We start from the raw sequence: 20,581 nt of genomic DNA on the forward strand, positions 1-20,581 counted from the left end.
ACTTGTTCATGACCGTAAGACGTTATGCTGGGCAGATAAGGCCAAGAACCACAGAAGAAACCCTTGAATCTTGAATCCCACGGAGGGATGTGTGTGTGTGTGTGTGTGAGAGAGAGAGAGAGAGAGAGAGAGAGAGAGAGAGAGAGAGAGAGAGAGAGAGGGAGGGAGAGAGAGAGAGAGAGAGAGAGAGAGAGAGAGAGAGAGAGAGAGAGGGAGAGGAGGGGAAGGGAAGGGAAGGGAGAAAGGGGAGAGGGAGAGGGGGGGAGGGAGGGAGAGAGGGAGGGAGGGAGAGAGGGGGGGAGAGGGAGGGGGGGAGGGAGAGAGGGAGAGGAGGGGGAGAGTCGCAAGTATTCCTTATGTAGTCAAGGATGATTTTGAGTCCTTCAGCCTCTGCCTCGAGGTTCTGGGATTGCACGTGTGTGCCATCACACCCGGTTTACGTGGTACTGAGAACTGAACCCAGATTTCGTGTGTGCTAAGCAAGCACTCTACCAACTGAGCCTTTAAACACTAAGCCTCTGCAGGAACACAGCTTCTTCCCACGGTATTAAGGAGAAAACAACCCGCCAGCCCTTACTTGTGCCCGATCCAGGGGTAGGCGGTGAAAAGGGCGCAAGGCCGCGGAGATTTGTTCCAAAGCCACTCCTTCCTCCCCGCCCTCACTCCTCCCCTCACTCTCACTGGTCCCACCCTTCTTCCGGTCTCTCCTCCAAATACCCACCCCTTCCGGTCGCGCCCCACACGCCCGTACCTTTTTCCGCCATCCTCATTGGTGGAAAACAACGAGCCGCCCCCAAGTTACGGAGATCCGTCGTCCGGGTAGTCTTTCCCGGAAATGACGCTAGACCCGCCCCTGAGGAAGTGACAACAGGAGTGCCCTTGACGGGCAGGCCGGCTGGGCTGTGCGTCCCTCCGCTCGAGCTGCCAGAAGGTAGGAGCCCCACGGGGTGGGCTGGGCGGCTGTGGCGCGCTGCTGTGCACGCTGGCCACTAGCGGAGGGAACACCCGAGAGGGGAGACCTGGTCTTGGCAGCCGCACGTTCTGTGCTCTTGGTCTCTCCGTACCCACGTCCCCCTTCTCTTTGGTACCCCCTGTCTGGTTCCTATGCTTCTTAGTTCCTTCTTCCGTAGTTGGGGTTCTTTGCTCAACCTTCGAGAGCTCCCTTTTCCCTCCTTAATTTCCCATGGAAACGCATTTTAAAAGAGCGATCGGCAGAGTAAAGATTTTCCAGACGGCCTTGGGTTCCAATTAACTGTTCTGGGTTGCTTTGGTCATGTCACTTAACCTACCTGAGACCTGGGCTGCCCTGAATGTAGATGGCGTTAAAACAGTTTCTTCATCCCAGCACTCGGGAGGCAGAGGCAGGCGGATCTCTGTGAGTTCGAGACCAGCCTGGTCTACAAGAGCTAGTTCCAGGACAGGCTCCAAAGCTACAGAGAAACCCTGTCTCGAAAAAACCAAAAAAAAAAAAAAAACCAGATTCTTCAGAGCTGGTCTGGGAGAACCAGTGACATAACGCACTTGACCCTTGTTCCTGCTTCCATCAACCTTTTTAATTCCACCTCAGTCTTGATTTCCTTTTGGTTGTCCACCTGTTCTCTGCCTTTCTAACTTATGTCTGTTCTGTGGTTCTCATTCCTCACTCACCTCTAGATATGTTGTTGTTGTTGTGTGGAGGTTTCAGAGACAGGGCTTTATTATATAGCCCCAACTGACCTTGATTTATATCCTCCTGCCTCAGCCTCCCAAATGCAGGCATGACGAGCCCTGGCCCTCAGAAATCATATATTACAGTATTTCCACTCATTTGGCTTCTAGCTCAGCGTGTCCCCACACCTCAATACTCCGGAATGCCTTATTTTCCAAATGTGTTGCCGTCCTGTTATGTACCCCAGCTCTTCCTGCCTCTTTCCCTCACAGATGGCTCAGCGGCTTCTCCTGAGGAGGTTCCTGACCTCAATCATCCCCAGGACACCCTCTCAGGGTGGGCGGGCTCCCCTCACCTCTAGAACCCCGCAGACCCCACAGCACAGTCCTGGTGGTCTGCCAGGAACGGCCAGCCCAGCCCAGACATTGCACACCACCAGAGTCTGCTCAACGACCTTTAATGTCCAGGATGGACCTGACTTTCAAGACAGAGTTGTCAACAGTGAGACTCCAGTCGTTGTGGATTTCCATGCGCAGTGAGTACTAGGGCAGGGAGAGCCGGGGTCTCACTTGAACAAGGATTTATTGAATGCCCACTGTGACTCAGCCATGCCCAATGCTTCTCCCACACAAACTCATTATAAAGACTTCGAGGCCCAGTACCTGCCCTTAAGAAGCATGCAGTGTGGTAGGAGACAGGCTGCCAGTCTTCAGAGCAGGCCAGGATGAGAGCTGCATTGTGCCTGACTCTTGTATCTCACTGCCTGAAGCACTTAGAGTCTTCTTCAGTGTGGAATAATGTCATTTTGTTTTAACATCTCGCCCAGTAAAACTGTGGGAAGGGCTGGGCAAAACGTTATCAGTGCCCCCATACCCAAGTGTATATGGGGCAGGCAGGAGGTGTGTCTTCTCAGTACCGTAGGAGTGTGTTTTAGAGACATAAATGTCTGCATTTTAGCCTGCTCTTCATTTCCAGACCTTTAGACCTGGTTCAACCGAAAAAGCCAACAGACCCCATAGAACAAACATCCCAGAAGAAATCAGTGTGTCTCTTATTAGCATCAGGAGGTTTTCTAGACACATCTCACAGGTTCTTTGTTTTCTGCCTGGTCCTTTCTCTGACTTACCAGGTTGCCTCGGGTAGGCCAGTGGGTGTCCTTGTCATCCGACATAAGGCTTTACAGACTAGTTTTTTAGATATTTAGATTTATTCATTGATTGAAATTTCTGAGTGGAAGTTTGGGGGTAAGGATGACTGGTTGAGTCGGTCTCACCGTGTAACCCAGGTCAGAGCTGACCCTCTCCTGCCTCCACCTTCTACATATATGAAATGGCTGGTGTGTGCCAACTCATAGAAAGGGATAAAGCAGGAGTTGACAGCCAGAGATCTGTGGGAGGCAGTCATTTTGCCCTTCTGCTATGGTGGAGTGCTTCGGAAAAGGATGGTCAGTGAGCTAACCCTTTTTTTCCCCTACAAGGTAGCTGATTGCATGATCAGGTTTGTTCAGTTAGTGCCAGGCACCTCTCTGGCACCACATACAGATGTCCTTGGGGAATTCCCACTCCCCAGCTAAGGAGGGACCACTCATGTCCATTGCAGTGTGACCCTCAGCAGGTGACACAGAATAAGAAACCAGAGAAACCTTGCCTTAAAAAAAGAAGAAGAAGAAAAGGAAAATATCCCAACACTCGGGAGGCAGAGGCAAATGGACCTCTGAGTTTGAGGCCAGCCTGGTCTACAGAGTGAGGTCCAGACCAACAAGGGCTACATAGCTAGACCCTGCCTCACACCACCACCCATTCCCCCAAAAAAGGAAAGAAGGAAAAATACTTTAATGTGATCCTGGCTCCGCTTGTTCTATCAAGGCCGAGCTTCACTGTGTAGTCCAGGCTAGCCTCGAATTCCTCTTCTCTTCCTGTGTTAGTTTTTCATTGCTATGATAAAATACCCCAACAGCAGAAACTTTGGAAGGAAAGGTTGTGACTGACAGCGCCAGTGCAGTCCGTCATTGCAGAGAAGTCGCAGTGGCAGGGGCTTGGGGCAGCTGCTCACATTGTGTCCATAATGAAGAAGTGGGGGGGGTGAATATTTGTGCTCCGCTCCCTAGCTCTCCCCCCTCCTTTGTAACATATTTATTGTATGTGTGCATACTTGCATGCTTGAGCCATGGTGCACACGTGGAGGTCAGGGGACAGCCTTCTGGAGGTAGTTCTTTACTACCATGTAAGCTCCCAAGACAAACTGGGGTGTTGGGCCCAGCAGCAAGCACCCTCGCCCGCTGAGACGTCTTGCACGCTCACTTTCTCCTTTTTTTACGATTCAGAATCCTAGCTCAGAGAATGGTGTCACCCACCCACAACTGCTGTGGGTCTTCCTACCTCAGTTTACCTCATCAAGATACTCCCCCACAGACATGCCCTGAGACCCCTCTCCCTAGTTCAGGAGTTACGGGACTGCACCCCCATTCCAGGCTCTGCTTCTTAGTGCTGTGTCATCTGCAAGAACGCCACAGGCCTTCCTTTCCTCAGAGCCTGCCTTCTCTGAAGGCTCTGCGTATCACCGAGGAGGTCCCAACACAAAGACTGGCCATCGTATATGCTCCCAGGTTTTGCGCTCTTCATTTAGCTCCTCTATCAAAGTCCATGTGGGCCCCAGGGAGGCTCTGGGGAGACAGGTGGAGCAGCAAGCACGCTGAAGACTGACTGTGTCCCTTCTCACCTTCCGAGGTGGTGTGGCCCCTGTAAGATCCTAGGACCGCGGTTAGAGAAGATGGTGGCTAAACAGCATGGGAAGGTGGTGATGGCCAAGGTGGACATTGACGACCACACAGACCTTGCCATCGAGTATGAGGTATGTATTGGCATGATTTGCCAGGGAGTGGCCTCAGGGAAGCCGAGGTGGGGAATCACCCAATAATCAGTAAGGGGCATGTCCGGTATTCTTCTAATGCTCTTAGTAGGAAGGTCTCAGGGCTTTGCACACAGGGCCCTGTTGATCCTCTGATAGACACCTTTCGGAAACTGGTTACACGGCCCAGAGCACTAGTCATTCCCTGTTGTTTACTTTTTGAGCTAGGGTTTCATATAGCCCAAACTGTCCTCGAACTCCTGACTCTTCTGCTCTGCCATTCAGCTATTGGGATTATAGGATTGTGCCACCATGTCTGGCTACCCGCCTCATGTTCAGTCAACTGTTGCTTATGAGCCCTGGCTAACATGCCATGGCACAGGTAAGGGGACTTCCTTGTTCCCAGATGTTTCTTGGCTTGTCAGGAGAAAACATAATGACTTGCTCATTGAAACCTATGAAAAGTTGTATGAGGAGAGAAACTGCAGGTTATTCTGGGAGGAAGTGGCCAGGACAGGGAAGAGTTCGCATCCCAGAGCCTCTGACCTGATGTGTAAGCAAAGGATACACTGAGGGAAGGAAAGAGCTGAGAGCAATGAGCAAAGAGAGCAGAAGGAGCCAGAAGTGAGGGCTTACCCCTGCAATCCAGAGACAGAGGCAGGAGTTCGAGGCCAGTCTCGGTACAGAGTGAGCTTTGGTCTCAGTACAGCAACAACAAAAAGACAGGAAGGAATTGACTTGTTTATGTGGGCATTCAGCTCCAGCGCAGGTCCTGGTGTCAGGCACTAGATGTGACTGGCGGAACTGGAGAGATGGCTCAGTGGTTACGAGCACTGACTGCTCTTCCAGAGGACCCAGGCTCAATTCCCAGTACCCACATGGCAGCTCACACCTGTCTATAACTCCAGTTCCAGGTGATCTGATGACACCTTCACACCAATACACATAAAAATAAAGTTAAATATAGATGTAGCTGGCGGCAGACAACACTGACCTTGGGACTGGAGAGATGACTCATCAGTTAAGAGCATTGACTCTTCTAGAGGACCTGGGTTCAATTCCCAGCACCCACATGGCTGCTCACAATCAATCATAACAACAGCCCCAGAGGATATGACTCTCTCCTTCCTCTGGCACTGCATGTACAAGGTGCATTTGACATGTAGGCAGGCAGAATACCCATTCACATCAAATAGAAATAAAGGAAAAAATTAAAACAAAAAACACACTGACCTCACCAAACAGCATTCAGGAATGTTGAAGGGGCTGGAGAGATGGCTTGGTGGTTAAGAGCACTGGCTGCTCTTCCAGAGGACACAGGTTTAATTCCCAGCAGCCACATGGCAGCTCACAACTGTCTGTGACTATGGTTCCAGGGGATCTGACACCCTCATGCAGACATGAATGCAGACAAAACACCAATGCATGTAAAATGAAATAATATTAAAGAAAAAAAGAATGTTGAGGGCCTGGAGAGATGGCTCAGTGGTTAAATACACTGGCTGCTCTTCCAGAGGACATGGATTCAATTCCCAGCACCCATATGACAGCTCACAACTATCTGTAACTCCAGTTCCTGGGTTCTGACATCCTCTGCTGACCTTTGTTGACAAAATTCCCATACCCCTTTTTAAATAAACAATATCAAAGTTCAAAACAAGTTTGCAAATATATCTTTTTGGGGACGGGGTGGGTTCAAGACAGGGTCTCTGTGTAGCCATGACTGTCCTGAAACTCAATCTATAGACCAGGCTGGCTTTGAACTCAGAGAGACCCACCTGCCTCTGCCTCCTGAGTGCTGGGATTAAAGGTGTGTGCCACCACCACCTGGCAAAATACATCTTTTTTAAAATAGAACTTTGACTCTCTGAAGGTTCAGATGGCAAGCGCATGAGGCTGTCCCTTAAGTCCCCAGCCACAGGACAGACTAAAGGCCGTGGCATGTTCCAGTAGCTCTGTTTACAGACGTGGACAGCAAGCGGAGTTTGGCCTGAGGGCTGCGGTCCGCTTACTGCTCTCGGGTATGGGCTCCCGGTACAGAGGCCTTGGCAGTTACGGATAGCACTTTGGCTTTTGGAGTGCTTCAGAGTTGAAAGTTTTGGCTTGGGGACACTCAGTAAATATCTGTAAATTTCCAAACACTGGTGGGCGTGGTAGAAAGATGGGAACAGGGTGGGGACTGGGGACTTCTTTTGAAGCTCAGGTTGGCCTTGATAGTCACCAAGTAAGAATGACCTTGCCTTTCCGTGTCCCGCGTCCCGTGTCCCGTCCCCTCACCCCCCAGTGCAGTGCTTCCAGGTGTGTCGTCACATCTGTCCGTGTCCTATGTCCGCCCTTCTTCGTCGTCTTCCCCCCACCCTGTTCTGTCCTGTGCGCCCTCCCCCCCCACCCCACCCCTCTGCTGGAGTGCAGGTGTGTGGTCACATCTGTCTGAGGACTGTCTTTTCCGAGGAGGTTACATGAGAGCAGCCGCTGGGCTGGCTACAGGCCCTACCCAGGGAAGTGGCTGTCCTGTGGAAGAGAGGCCCTTTGTGGCTGTGTGAGTGGAAGAGTGAGGACCAGGAGGCCCAGCAGCTGGGAAAGCAGAGCAGTCTGGAGCAGGGGGTCCTGGGAAAGCTGTGCAGACAATGACCGTCACAGAGCCAAGGTCAGGCCTGGCCGCCTGGGGGCCAGCTCCGGTTCACAGGCATGTTTGGTATGGCTCTCAGAGTGTTTTAAGAAAGGGGGAGCCAGGTATTGATATTTAATACTTAGAAGGATTTGTATAAGCCAGGAATAGTGGCAGAAGCCTGTAAGTCCAGGCTGTAAGACAGCCTGGGATAGATAGCAAGACCTTGTCTCCAAAGAAAGATCTTGGCTGAGCCGGGCAGTGGTGGCACATGCTTTTAATCCCAGCACTTGGGAGGCAGAGGCGGGTGGATCTCTGTGAGTTTGAGGCCAGCATGGTCTACAAGAGCTAGTTTGACGACAGGCTTTAAAGCTACAGGGGAACCCTATCTTGAAAAACGGAAAAGTCTTGACTGGGTGTGGTGGCAGTGCACACCTTTTATCCCAGCACTCAGGAGGCAGAAGCAGGTGGATCTCTGTGAGTTCGAGGCCAGCCTGTGTACAGAGTGAGTTCCAAGACATCCAAAGATACACAGAGAAAACCTGTCGAGACTGGAGGAAGTTGGGGGGAGCGTGGCAGGGGAGGGGAACGATGACTTCTTTCTTAGAATTCAGACTCCCAGGTTCTGTTAATTTTGCTTACCTTCCCCACACCAGCTATAAAGTACAGTTATCCATGCTCTGACCAGAGCCCATGGTTGGAAACAGGGGTGGGTAGTGTAAGAATTGTCACCCATCCCCTGAGCTGGACAGAGAGTGGGGTGGTTAGTCAAAGGAAGTCAGACTGCCTGGGGCAGAGGAGAGGAAATTAACTGTGGGAAGACAGGGCCGCTGATGACAGCTGATGACCATGACCGCTACTGATGCAAGGCCATCCCAGAAACTTCATAGCCCAGGTCGCTCAAGGGCATGGATGGAGGAGGGGTTGCTGGTTTCTGAGCCCTCCCACCAATTGCTCCGTCAAGAGGGGGCCTTCAACCTTTGAGCCACCCATGACTTTCCCTAGCTTAGTCAGTGCACTCCCCAGGGCCCCTGCAGGTCCAAGTGCGAAAGTGTGGGTCTTCTGGTAGAAACTCAAGACTGGAACCACACAGGGCAAAGGTCAGACTAAGACTTCCAAGCTACCTCCTGGGACCTCCAGATGCTACCATGTCAGCTTCAGTGTCTTTGGCTGCAGAGACCAACCCGTGCCAAGGCCTGGTAACTATTAAGATGCAAAGCAGACTTCCCACTAACGGGTCCCACAGGTAATGAGTTCCCAGCACTCTTACGCTCCAGCAAACCTGGGGTGGCATGAGTAAGGACAGCCTTTGGCAAGGCAGTAAAGTGAGGAGTCCTCTGGGACCCTCCTCCTTCCCCTGCCCACCATCCACATAGAACCTTGATTACAGAGAAGGGTATCTAGGCAGCATCCTCCTCTTGGCCTCCTTGTTTGGTCAAGCCCTGGGCTGGCGTCACTGAGGGCCCAGGAATCCCAACAGGATCATCTTGGCCATCGTATCCCTTCTCCCACACCTGTTCCTTCTAAAAAGAGTCCAAGAAGGAAGATTGCCTCCAAGTGACCCCCAGTCCCCTGGGAACCTTCCTACAAGTCCTCAAAACCCGACTCCCTCATGCTTTCTCCATGCCCACTCTGATTACCACTGCCCCTGGGGGTGGGGTCCTGAGGCTTTTGGGGTTTCACTGACAACCTCCACTCCTATTCTGCATGGTCTCAGAGGGTGCAAGGCCTGCATTGCCCATCTCTCCTGACCATGGAGACCTTCCTAGTTCAGAGGAGGGGTGGAGGGGAAGCAGTAGGGAAGGAATGGGCCATCAGCTGTACCCTGAGGCATCTCTCTCAGCCTTATACTTGAACATATGATCCCAACACACTGGCATCTCCTGTAACCTGACCATCTGACATATCCACTGTCACTACTTGAGTGACTTATCTAAAGCTTTTTTTTTTGGAGATGGGGCAGGTGGGATGGGGGTAGGGTATTCCAGACTGGTCCCATTCTGAATCTGTAGCAGAGGATGGCCTTGAACTCCTCATCTTTCTGCCTCCACTTCCTGAGAACTGGGTTAGAGGCATGCACCACCACTCCAGGTTTTCTGCATGCTAAGCAAACACTCTACCAACTGATCCATGTTGCAGCCTGGTTTGGCTTTTTCTTTTTGTTTTTCCTTTTTAGCATAGACAAATCATTTTTTTAAAATATTTATTTATTTATTATGTATGCAATATTCTGTCTGTGTGTATGCCTGCAGGCCAGAAGAGGGCACCAGACCTCACCACAGATGGCTGCGAGCCACCATGTGGTTGCTGGGAATTGAACTCAGGACCTTTGGAAGAGCAGGCAATGCTCTTAACCTCTGAGCCATTTCTCCAGCCCCCCCAGTAGACAAATCATTAACTGTAGGAAGTTTCTGTCCCACCCAGTCCTGCAGCTGTTCAGCCCCAAAGAAATGCAGAGGCTTATATTAATTATAAACCGTTTGACTTATTAGCTCAGACTTATTATTAACTAGCTCTTACAACTTAAAATAACCCGTAATTCCTGTCTGTATTTTAGTCACGTGGCTTGGTACCTTTTCTCAGTAATGCATTCTCATCTTACTTCCTCTGCATCTGGCTGGTGACTGTGTTTCTGCCTTTCCTCTTCCGAGAATTCTCGTAGTCTGGTCACCCTGGCTATGCTTCCTGCCTGGCTACTGACCAGTCAGCATTTTATTAAACTAAAACAAGTGACAAATCTTTACAGATTACAAGAGCATTATCCCACAGCAATTAACTGGTTTAAAATATATGGTATTTTAATCATTTCTAATTACTTTGTTTGGAAATAAGTGCCTCTCAAACTTGAATATGACTGGGTTGTTGTTTGTTTTGTTTTTTATCATTACCATATGTGTGTGCATGGGTCCACATGCCATGACACATGTGGAGGTCTGAGGACAGTGTGTGGGAATTTGTTCTCTCCATTATGTGGGTTTCAGTGATTGATTTCAGGTTTTCAGGCTTCATGGCAAGTACATTACTCACCAAGTGACCTCACTGGTCCTCCTGGAATATTCTTTTTTTTTTTCCCAAGACAGGGTTTTAGTAGCTATGTCCTGGAACTGGCTCTGTAGACGAGACTGGCCTCGAACTCACAGAGATCCGCCTGCCTCTGCCTCCCAAGTGCTGGGATTAAAGGTGTGTGCCACCACCCTGTGGAATATTCTTTTCTTTCCGTTTTTCGTATCATGTGCAATGCATGGTTTTGCTTGTGTGGGAGTCTATGTGCACATGCATGTGCATCCATGCAGAGGCCCATGCTAGACGTTAGGAATCGTCTACCCATCCATTGAAGCAAGGTCTCTCAAACCTAAAGCTTGTAGCCATGTTGCTACCAGGATCCATCCCTACCTTGTAAGGCTGAATTACAGCACACCTACCTAGCACTATGGACACTCCTCAAAGAGCAGACTTGGATTGAGGGTATAGCTCAGTGGTAAAGCATTGCCTGGAGCACCTATGCGGAAAGCCCTGGGTTTCTTCCTGAAGAGGGGGGGAGATAAAGAACAGATTATGACCCAGAGTTTCAGGAAGGACTTAACTTCATCATTCCTTAATGGTTGCGTGTACACACAAATGTGTGTTAGTGGGTGCTGTGCAGGCTTAAGTTGCTGTTGGGTGTCTCTCTTGCTCGCTCTCCCACTTTATTCACCAAGGCAGGGTCTCTCAATTGAGCACCAAGCTCACTGATCAGCTAATCACGGATCAGTTGAGCTAGCCCGCTTGTGGCTGATACTCTGCCTCAGAAACACTGAGAGTGGAGCTGGAGAGATGGCTCAGAGCTTAAGAACATTGCCTGCTCTTCCAAAGGTCCTGAGTTCAATTCCCAGCAACCACATGGTGGCTCACAACCATCTGTAACAAGGTCTGGTGCCCTCTTCTGGCCTGCGGTCATACATACAGACAGAATATTGTATACATAATAAATAAATTAATTAAAAAAAACTGGGAGTTTAGGCAGTCACCATACCCACCCAGCGTTTACATGGATGTTGGGGACACAAGCTCTGGTCTTCATCCTTACATGGCATCAGAACCATCTCCCCAGCCCCGTATCTAACGTTTTTTAGGATAACATGTAGGAGTCCGTTCTCTCCTCCTACAATGTGAGTCCCATGGATTGAACTCATCAAGTTTGGTGGCAAATGCCTTTGCCCACTGAGCCATCCTTCCAACCCTCTTTGTTTGTTAAGAACTCTTAGTAGTCAAGACTTTTCTCATTTAAAGCATGAAATCATCGAACACTTCTATGAAATGCCTTTCCTCTGCTGGGGTCTGTGTTCTCTCTGGTTCTGATCCTTCATTCTCTGGCAGAAACAAAGCCAACCAGACTTTGTTTCCTGTTTTGGATCCCCACTTACCCTCTCTGAGTCCTCTTGGAATAGGTGCTTTGAACCCGTGTTCTCATCTCTAAAACTGTAGGGTAGGAGGGACAGGATGTCACACTGTGACCACACTTGTATGCAAAAAAAACAAAGAAAATGGACCAACCTGGGGACAGCAGTCTGTGTGCGAGCTTGCATATGGAGCACACAGGATCTCCCGTGGCACCTAAAAACGTCCTTCAGTTGACCACAGAGGTCACCAGCTTCCTGTGGTATGTCTTGACTGTGCTAGCCTTTGATGGTGTCTTAGCCCTGTTGCTAGTGGGTGAGACGAGAGTTGCTGCAGATCAGTGGGCAGAGGCCTCATGAGCATTCCCATGGACGGACTCCTCAGGCTAGGAGGCCCCAGGGGGCTTCTTGAAGCAGGACAGGCAGCATAGTTGAGCATGTCCTTTCTCTAGCCCCTTGGTTCCTGTTGTCCTATCAAAAATTGAGGGGAAACTAAGGTTGTCTTTGTTCCCATCTTTTTGGTGGAGGGTGGGGGTAGGGAGTATTTTTTGAGACAGGGTTTCTCTGTGTAACAGTCCTGACTGTGCTGTAGACCAGTCTGGCCTCGAACTCACAAAGATCCACCTGCTTCTGCCTCCCGAGGGCTGGGATTAAAGGTGTGCACCACACCACCTGGCACCCATCACCTTCCTAAGACTACATAAAAGGGCCTGAGCATTGACACTAATGGCCATGCTCTAGAAACACCAAGCCTCCTGATTAAGGAGCAGCCTTGGCCTCCTGTCACAGCCCAGATACCCAACTAGAAACTGTTCTGGGAGCCTGTAGCTGTGTGCATACGTGTTGACAATGTGTGTTACTCAGACTTTTGAGAAAGCGCTTGATTAGTAGTGACCAGACCTCAATTGTCAGGAACACCAGCCTGATCTTTGTGTCCCAGCATGCACAGAGGCTTGCACACACAGCAGAACCTCACAGGAGGGAGACTCGATCCACTCTGAGCTGTCTCAGTGAGGGAGAGGAGAGGCCTGCTTAGAGTGCCAGGACAAAGGGAAGCTGTTTGTTTTGAGTTGTTTTGGTGCTGGAGGGAACCCAGGCCTCATGCCTAGTGGACAAGTACTCTACCGCTGAGCCACACCCCCAACCCCAGACCACATCTTAAAAGTGGAGTATTTATTTTAATGGGACGGAATGTCCACCAATGGAACATTTCTGCCAAGTTGGAAATTAAGTGGTTGAGCTTGTCCTCTAATTGCGGAGCCAGCCTTAGGGTGCTGCAGTTCTTTCACCAGCCACTAGATGGTGCAGGAACACACCCAGTGGCGCTTCCTGGAGCCTGTTTTGCTGCTCCCTGCCTTTTCCTGGAGACAGTGCAAGCCTGGTGCTGGGCTGTTAATGCTGCCACCCATGCTAGAGTCTGACCAGGACAAGAGCCAGCAGAGAGGCTGAGACGGGGACATTTGTGGTCAGCCCAGTTCATGGTGCTGGCACATACCCTGGGCTGCCCACATCACCTCCAGGACCATCTTTAAGGGGGCCAGAGGCACTAAAAAGAGCAGGGACTGTGTCCTCCATGCTGTGTTTTTCCCATTAGGAATGGCTGCAGGGCCTGTCACTTAGCAAGTGAGGACTGTACCATAGGGCCAAGGTGACTTTCACTTCTCTTTGCCCCACTTTGGATATTATCTCAGTCTGGCCTGTAAGATGACTCACCCCCCAGCCCTCAGGCTGTAGGAAGACCTGATGGGTTTCTGTCCATTGCTCTTGTTACTTTATAGTTAACTTGTATGTAAATTAAGCCTGGTTTATCTTACTCTGTTTATTTAGGTTCTCAAATGCTAGCAAATACCAAGCATTGGGCAACACATGCCAGACACGCCGGCCTCATCTATATTTCGTGTAATCTTTATGGGTCCCCAGAACTGTGGAGATGGGGCCTCACGGACCAGGAATGCCCATTTCCCGCCTTTTGCCAGCCCTAATAATCCTCAGATCACATATGGCTGTCTCCCTTCCACGCTATGCAGGAAGAGGCTGTCAATGTCTGGTCCCTGATACCATTAACTGTAGCCCACCAAAATGGTCCCCATGGGGTCAAGCTTCATGACACCCACTGTGTACCATATGCCCTGTACTGTGTCTTAGAGTATGTCATTTTGCATTCCTATCATCCTTAAAAGTACTGTTAGTGTCTCCATTTGCTGATGAAAGGGGTCACCAAGGTCAGGCAACCCTGAAACTTGCTTCCCTGACCACCACAGTGGGACTCTGATGTCTATCCCAAACATTGAAGGTAAACCATGCCTTGCCCAGTATACAGAGAAAGGCCACGAGGCTCAGAAAGCAGCCTGGCGTGTGGCGCACACTCTGGTTATTTTCATCTCATCATTCCAGCCAAACCGCCGGGCCAGTGAGTCAGTCGTGTGGTTCGAGGAGGAGGGTACTGCTGGGAGCTTGCAGTGGAAGAAGCTCCAGTGGGTGGGCCTCTAGGCCCCGCACCCAGCAAAGACCCCAGTTCCTTTGGTACAGTCTGTGATTTCAGCCTTCTCTGCAGAGGCTTAGAAGGTGAGTGAGACACATTGACCTCCAAGTGATTTGGCCTGTGGTTTTCTCACCTAGGTATCAGCTGTGCCTACAGTGCTGGCCATCAAGAATGGGGACGTGGTGGACAAATTTGTGGGCATCAAGGATGAAGACCAGCTGGAAGCCTTCCTGAAGAAGCTGATTGGCTGACAAGCAGGAAAGAGTCATGGCTGCCCTTGCTTGCTGGAGCCTGTTTGGGGAACAGCCTAGTAGAACTCCCTGAGCTGTCATCCTTCCTGCCCCACCCCTGTCTTGTCCCCGTGGGTCCAGCCTTTGGCAGCAGACCTCCAAACCTAGAAGCCACCAGTGCTGCAGAGTCAGCCCTCAGCCAGAGTGGCTGGCAGGGGAGCAGTGCTGCTGGCATGGGGGCATCCTGTGCACCTCCTGCTGTCTGCTCCTTTGAGGGCCTGTCATTATTCCCCCACATGCTAGAAGAGCCTGGGCCAGCCTGTAGCGAGACTGCGCAGGCTCAGTCCCCATCAGCAGTTCTCTGAGCCACCAGCCCCCCTCTCCCGTCTCTGGCACTCTCTTCTGCCCCAGTTTGAAAACAGAAACCAGAAGCTGAACAAACAAGAGTAATGTGTGATTCTCTCATTTTTCGTAGGTCTATAATAAAGAACTTTCTATGACCCTTCTACCTCTTGCTGTGAAGAACAGAGCCCACCCCACCCTCTAGCTGTCCCCTCTCCTCTGTCCCCTCCCTGGGTTAACTGTATCTTGGCTCTGGTTCACTGAGCAGGAGAAGGAGCTGTGAAGAAGTCAGACCAATAAAACCAGGTTTGCACTGCCACCAGCTTCTGTTCTGTGGGCGCCAAGCACTGGGGTGAGTGGGTGTTCCTGGGCCCACGGCTGTCCCTGAATCCTCTTAGATTGTCCACCCCTCTTATGACTTCTGTTCCCGTCCGTTACATAGTCACACACATCCCCATGCCCTCTAAAGTCCAGAGGGTATTGTACTGTTTCCCAAATGTGAATATGGCCTCAAGGAATGCAAGCTGGGGCTTCTACCAAAAGTGGTTTTCTCAGAAACCTGGACTCTGAGCCACGTGTGGTGGTGGCAGGCACACCTTTAATCCCAGCTCTGTGAGTTCAAGGACAGCCTAGTCTACCTAGTTTCAGGAAAGCCAAAGCCACACAGAGAAACCCTGCCTCAAAAAAACGAAAGAATAAAAACCCTGAACTCTGACCTTTGACACCCTCAGACCTTCTGGGGCCTTCTTCCTAGACTGGTTTCTGGCCTCTGGCTGGATGGTACTTCTTCCCATGTATGCCCACAGGAAGTTCTAATCTCGGTACCGGACCCTCCACCCATCCTGTTCCCTCTCCAGTGCCCTTGGCTGTTAAAAATGCCAGGCTGCCCAACCAAGAGAACCAGCCTAACGCCTTTCTGGGGCTAAGCAGCCACTGTCACTCAATGTCTGCTTTCTGCAAGTCTTTCTGAACCAAGTTTGCAGTGCCCTTTGCTGTGCATTGTTCACAGTGGCACACGTTCCGTCAGAGCTCACTGAGACCTGCAGACTGGCAAGGAGGCTGCCCTTGCTGAAGCAGAAGGGGGGCGGGTATACAAAAAACCTCAGCCCCCCCCCCTTGGGGCTCGGCGGTTAAGAGCACTGACTGTTCTTCCAGTGGTCCTGAGTTCAATTCCCAGCAACCACATGGTGGCTCACAGCCATCCATAATGAGATCTGGTACCCTCTTCTGGCCTGCAGGGATACATACAGGCAGAACACTGTATACATAATAAATAAATCTAAGAACAAAATAAAATAATTATTTAAGAAAAGCCGGGTGGTGGTGGCACATGTCTTAAATCCCAGCACTCGGGAGGCAGAGGCAGGCGGATTTCTGTGAGTTCAAGGCCAGCCTGGTCTACTAGAGCTAGTTCCAGGAGATGCTCCAAAGCTACAGAGAAACCCTGTCTTGAAAAACCTGCAGGTCCAGAAGGAAACGGACCTAGTGACTGCTACACGAGGTAAGTGGATGATAACCATTGGCCGAGCACCTCCTGGGTACCAGGCCTGTTCAGTGTCTTCATTTATAGCAGCCTCCAAGAAGTAGAGTAAGGTCAGAGGTCAGAGAGCATGGCCAAGGTCATGAAGCCCACCAGTGGCCAGACATTTCTGTGTCTTCATGTTGCTTAGGGCCAGTCTCATGTACACCCAGTTAGTCTTGAACTTGCTAAGGGTGAGCTTGAACTCCTGAACTCCTGATCCTCCTCCTTCCCCCTCTGGAGTTCTGGGGTTGCAGGCATACACCACCACCCCTAGTTTTATTTGGTGACCCAGGTCTTCATACATGATAGGCAAGGACTCTACCAACGGACTACATCCCTAGCCCTCTGTCATCGTATAGAATGTGTGGTCTTTACCTCACAACCCAAGAGGGAATGTGGGTGGGGCCCAGCAGAGCTGAGTAACTAAAGATATCAGGTAAGGAAGGGGTGTGGTCAGAATTTAGAGGCTGCCCTACAATACCCCACTGCCAACCCTTAAAAGGTACCATTCACCAAGCACTTTTTACACACATTACCTCATTTAATTCCACTCTGATGAGGCAAGGATTATTCCCATATTATAAGTGAAGGAACCGGTTCAGAAAAATTGACCTGCCCAATGTCACATCTAAAAAAAAAAAAAAACAGTGTTACCAGATAGGAACCCAGGTGGGAGTCTGACTTGTCCTAGATGGGTATGGAGAGCTGGCAGAGAGAGGGAGGAAAACCATGTTCCTCCTCCTTAAAAGGTGCTTCCATGGGCAAGGTGAGCCCAAGGCTAGGGACACAGTTGTCCCAGGTTGGCAACCTCTGCCAATGAGGATATGCCCATGAGTCACGGGCTAGGAGCACAGAAAGTTTTGGGTGCTGATCTCACTGGGATGTTGCCGTCCCACAGTGACCTTGGTCTCCCATGGGGCATCGGGGCTATGGAACAAGGGTGGGCAGCCCAGCTGCAATGTGGAGAAAGACAAATTGCCTTCCATTTCACTTACTAACTTGAAATAGGCTCTTTTTGGTTTTTTGTTTGTTTGTTTGTTTTTTGTTTTTTGTTTTTTGTTTTTTTTGAGACAGGGTTTCTCATTGTAACCTTGGCTGCTCTGGAGCTTGCTAGCCTCAAACTCACAGACATCTGCCTGCCTCTGCCCTCCCCCCCCCCCGCAAGTGCTGGGATTAAAGGTGTGCACCACCACCACCACCACCACCACCACCACCCAGCTGAGATAGAGTCTTATTCTATGACCCAAACTGGCCTGGAACTCAAGACCATTCTTCTGCCTCAGCCTCCTGAAAGCTGGAATTGTAAACATACAGCACCGTGCTTGATGTTACTAAAGGCCATTTATCACCAAGTGGGTAACCCGAGAGAGACAATGGACCACAGCTTCCCCTGCACTCTCCACCGTCTTCATGTGGGGCTGCCTGCCGGTATTCTCCTGCCGAGGCTGGCCTGGAGGCAGGAAGCAGATGTGGAAGCACCTTAGCTCCTACAGCCCTCAGCTAGATCCTACCAGCAGGCAAGAGCCTTCCTAGTCACAGGAGAGTAAGCCCAGAGGGACAGCAGTGGACGCTGAGACTGCATTCCACAGGGAAGGCCAACCACCAGGAGCCTTGGCATTTGGCACAGGCGTCCAGGATGACTGGGGAGGTCACAGATTCCTTTCACTGCACTGCTGTCAATGAGATCCATGGCCTCACACATGCTAGGCACATGCTCCACCACTGAGTCATATTCCCAGTACGTGAGTGCCTTCTAATGCTTAGCACAGAAAGGATGCTGGTCATGCTAACTAGAAGCTTGCATTCCAAATACCTCAGAGAAGCCTGCATGTTATCTCTGAGCTGGTGTTGGGGCACATGGGGGGCCTTCAGGTACCATCCAGCCTCCCTCTGAAGTGCATAGGGAAGGGTAGGCTAGGCCTGAATCCTGGCTCCCTGACTTCTGCTAGCCCTAAAGAAGTGTTTTTACCCTTGCCTGTAGGAGAGGTGAGTGTGGAGGTCACTGTGTCTCCATGGAGGTGGCCTCCAGGCCCAGAACCTGGAAAGCTAATAGGATGTTGACAGTCTCACCACAGCCACTCTTACGAGAAGTCTCTGCCTGGCCAGGGGAGCAAGGCTTGCTCACCCCATACAATGGCTACCCAGCTTTCCCAGAAAGTGAAGGCAGTTCTGGCCAGGCTTCAGAAATTCCTGACCTGTGGGCCCTTAGCAGGCAGGGTCCAGAGAACAATATCAGGGCCATGTCCCCATTGGACAGGATGCCAGGCAGCAAGCAAGACTTCCAGGCATTCTGCTGTGGTTCCTCACCAATGCCTGGAGCACCAGCTATAAGCCTAATCCTGAGCCCCAGTCCCAGGAGCCAGGAGCTGAAGGCCAGAGTCTCTGGGCACACAGGAAGCCTGAACTGATCACTGTTCCAAGAAGTGTCACTTCCTGGCAGGTCACTCACTCCACAGAGCAGGAAGAATCAGGTCTGGGTTCAAATCCTTCCATTGTACCTAAAAGTTGCACGTGCTTACACAACTCAGTTTACCATTAGCTGATCAGATTCCAAGTCTGTGTCTTACCCACCAGCCAGATTGCTTTCCCTATGGGGCAGGTTTTCACCATGCTGTCCCCCAAATGCACCCCTGTAAATTGGGTCTCACAGCAGAGTTGATTGAGGTCCTGGGAAGGATTGGGGGCGGAGCAGGTTTAAACAGGCAACATTCAATGAGATTCTAAGTGTTAGGGAGGGTTGAATAGAGGGCTCCAGAGGTTAAGAACACTGACATCTTCCAGAGGACCCAGGTTCAATTCCCAGTACCCACATGGAAGCTTACAACTCCAGTTCCAGGGGAACACCTTCACACCAATGCACATAAAACAGTTAAATTTATTTAAAAAAAAAAAAAAAAAAAAAGAACAAGTGTTAGGTAAACTTTCCCCTCCCCAGTTCTCCCTGCTCTAACCTGCTTCTCACCTAGACCAGGCTGATGGCTTCCACTGGACCTGTGTCCTCCCTGATGTCTGACGCTGCCCCCTCCTGCTCTACTCACAGCCCTGGAGAGCCAGAGGTGACCTCACCTCTGGAGAATGCTCAGTGGAATTCTGAGTCCTCAGCTTGTCATGCCTCCTGCCAATTCTGACTGCCTCTCTTGGCACCCAGTGGGAGCTCCTCTCGGGAGCCAGGACACCACCGCTTCACAGCTGCTGTTACTGCCTGGGGTGTGCCAGGGCTCTACCTGCTGCCAGCCCACCGGGTGAACCCTGACCCACTGCCTTCCTCGGCCTCCTGTGGGTCCCTCAGTGCCCACACCTCTAAGCCTCCCCTGTGCATCTTACCACACCCACCCGAGTTCAAGGCTGTTGTTCCTACTTCGTACAGGAGGAGACCTTCGCCCAGGGAGGTGGGGTGGCCTGTGAGCAAACTAGAAAACATACTCCCTCTGAGCAGGGATGGTCCAACACTTTATCCTAGCACTTGGTAGAGGCAAGGCGGATCTCTGTGAGTTCGAGGCCAGCCTGGACTACAGAGTGAGTTCCAGGACAGTTATGGCTACACAGAGAAACTCATATCTAGAAAAATTGGAAAAAGAAACAAAGCAAGAAAGCAAGCAGACTCCCAGGAGGAATGGGAGCTGAGTGGGACCCTATCCAAAAAGGCAGAGTCGATTGCTTCTGAGGTCTCTGTCTTTGGCCTGTATATGATGACTTTCTTGCTATGCCCTCATGTGGATTTTTTTCCCTGTGCACACACACACCTCAACTGCTTCTTTGTATATCCATTTATTTCTATTTTTGTGTTTTATTTGTTTTGGGGGGTTTTGGTTTGATTTTTTTTTCGGTTTTTCAAGACAGGGTTTCTCTGTAGCTTTTGGAACCTGTCCTGGAACTAGCTCTTGTAGACCAGGCTGGCCTCGAACTCACAGAGATTTGTCTGCCTCTGCCTCCCAAGCGCTAGGATTAAATGCATGTGCCACCACCGCCTGGTCTTGTTTTGATTTTTGAAACAGAGTCTGACTTTGTGATTGTCCTGGAACTTGCTTTGTAGGAGGTCAGCAGGTCTTAAACTCACAGAGATCCTCGTGTGTGTGTGTGTGTGTGTGTGTGTGTGTGTGTGTGAGAGAGAGAGAGAGAGAGAGAGAGAGAGAGAGAGAGAGAGAGAGAGAGAGAGAGAGAGAGAGAGAGAGAGAACATGTGGCTACATGGACCTATGCATGCATGAAGGCCAGAAGAGGACATCAGCAATCCTCCTCTGTCATTTCCACTTGTTCCTTTGAGGCAGAGTCTCTCAATGGGGGGCTTCAGTTTCCTGAGCTAGGCTGGAAATCAGCAAGCCTTAGCGACTGATCTCCCTGACTCTGCCCCACCCGAAGTTGAGGTTCCAGGCATGTGATGAACACCCATCTTATTACACGAAAGCTGGGGTCAGAACTGTGGTCCTCATGACTATGAACCACTCTTAACCACTAAGGGAACTCCAATACCCTCTTTTGGCTTTTTGGGGCAAGATCTCACTATAGCCTAAGCTAGCCTCAGTCTTG

General features: G+C 50.7%; 1 protein-coding gene across 2 annotated transcripts; it reads left to right on the forward strand.

Moving 5' to 3' along the window:
* Positions 1 to 797: 797 nt before the first annotated feature.
* Txn2 (thioredoxin 2) lies at positions 798 to 14,852 on the forward strand. Of its 2 annotated transcripts, XM_038342743.1 has the most exons (5): positions 798 to 931; positions 1,921 to 2,183; positions 4,375 to 4,498; positions 14,099 to 14,219; positions 14,667 to 14,852. In XM_038342743.1, the coding sequence occupies exons 2-4, from the start codon at positions 1,921 to 1,923 to the stop codon at positions 14,210 to 14,212; spliced, it is 501 nt and encodes a 166-aa protein (XP_038198671.1). In that variant the 5' UTR covers positions 798 to 931; the 3' UTR covers positions 14,213 to 14,219; positions 14,667 to 14,852. The 2 variants fall into 2 exon arrangements, with proteins under 2 accessions (XP_038198671.1, XP_038198670.1); XM_038342742.1 differs by having other exon boundaries at positions 14,099 to 14,852.
* The last annotated feature ends 5,729 nt before the right edge of the window (positions 14,853 to 20,581 follow it).

Source organism: Arvicola amphibius, chromosome 9 (genome assembly GCF_903992535.2).
Source record: "Arvicola amphibius chromosome 9, mArvAmp1.2, whole genome shotgun sequence".
Classification (NCBI taxonomy): domain Eukaryota; kingdom Metazoa; phylum Chordata; class Mammalia; order Rodentia; family Cricetidae; genus Arvicola; species Arvicola amphibius.

Excerpts from the sequence above, each read along its gene's own strand:
- Txn2 (XM_038342742.1), top strand. The coding sequence starts at position 1,921 with ATGGCTCAGCGGCTTCTCCTGAGGAGGTTCCTGACCTCAATCATCCCC. Across the intron at positions 2,184-4,374 it reads GTTGTGGATTTCCATGCGCA|GTGGTGTGGCCCCTGTAAGA; the intron begins GTGAGTACTAGG and ends TCACCTTCCGAG. Across the intron at positions 4,499-14,098 it reads ACCTTGCCATCGAGTATGAG|GTATCAGCTGTGCCTACAGT; the intron begins GTATGTATTGGC and ends TTTCTCACCTAG.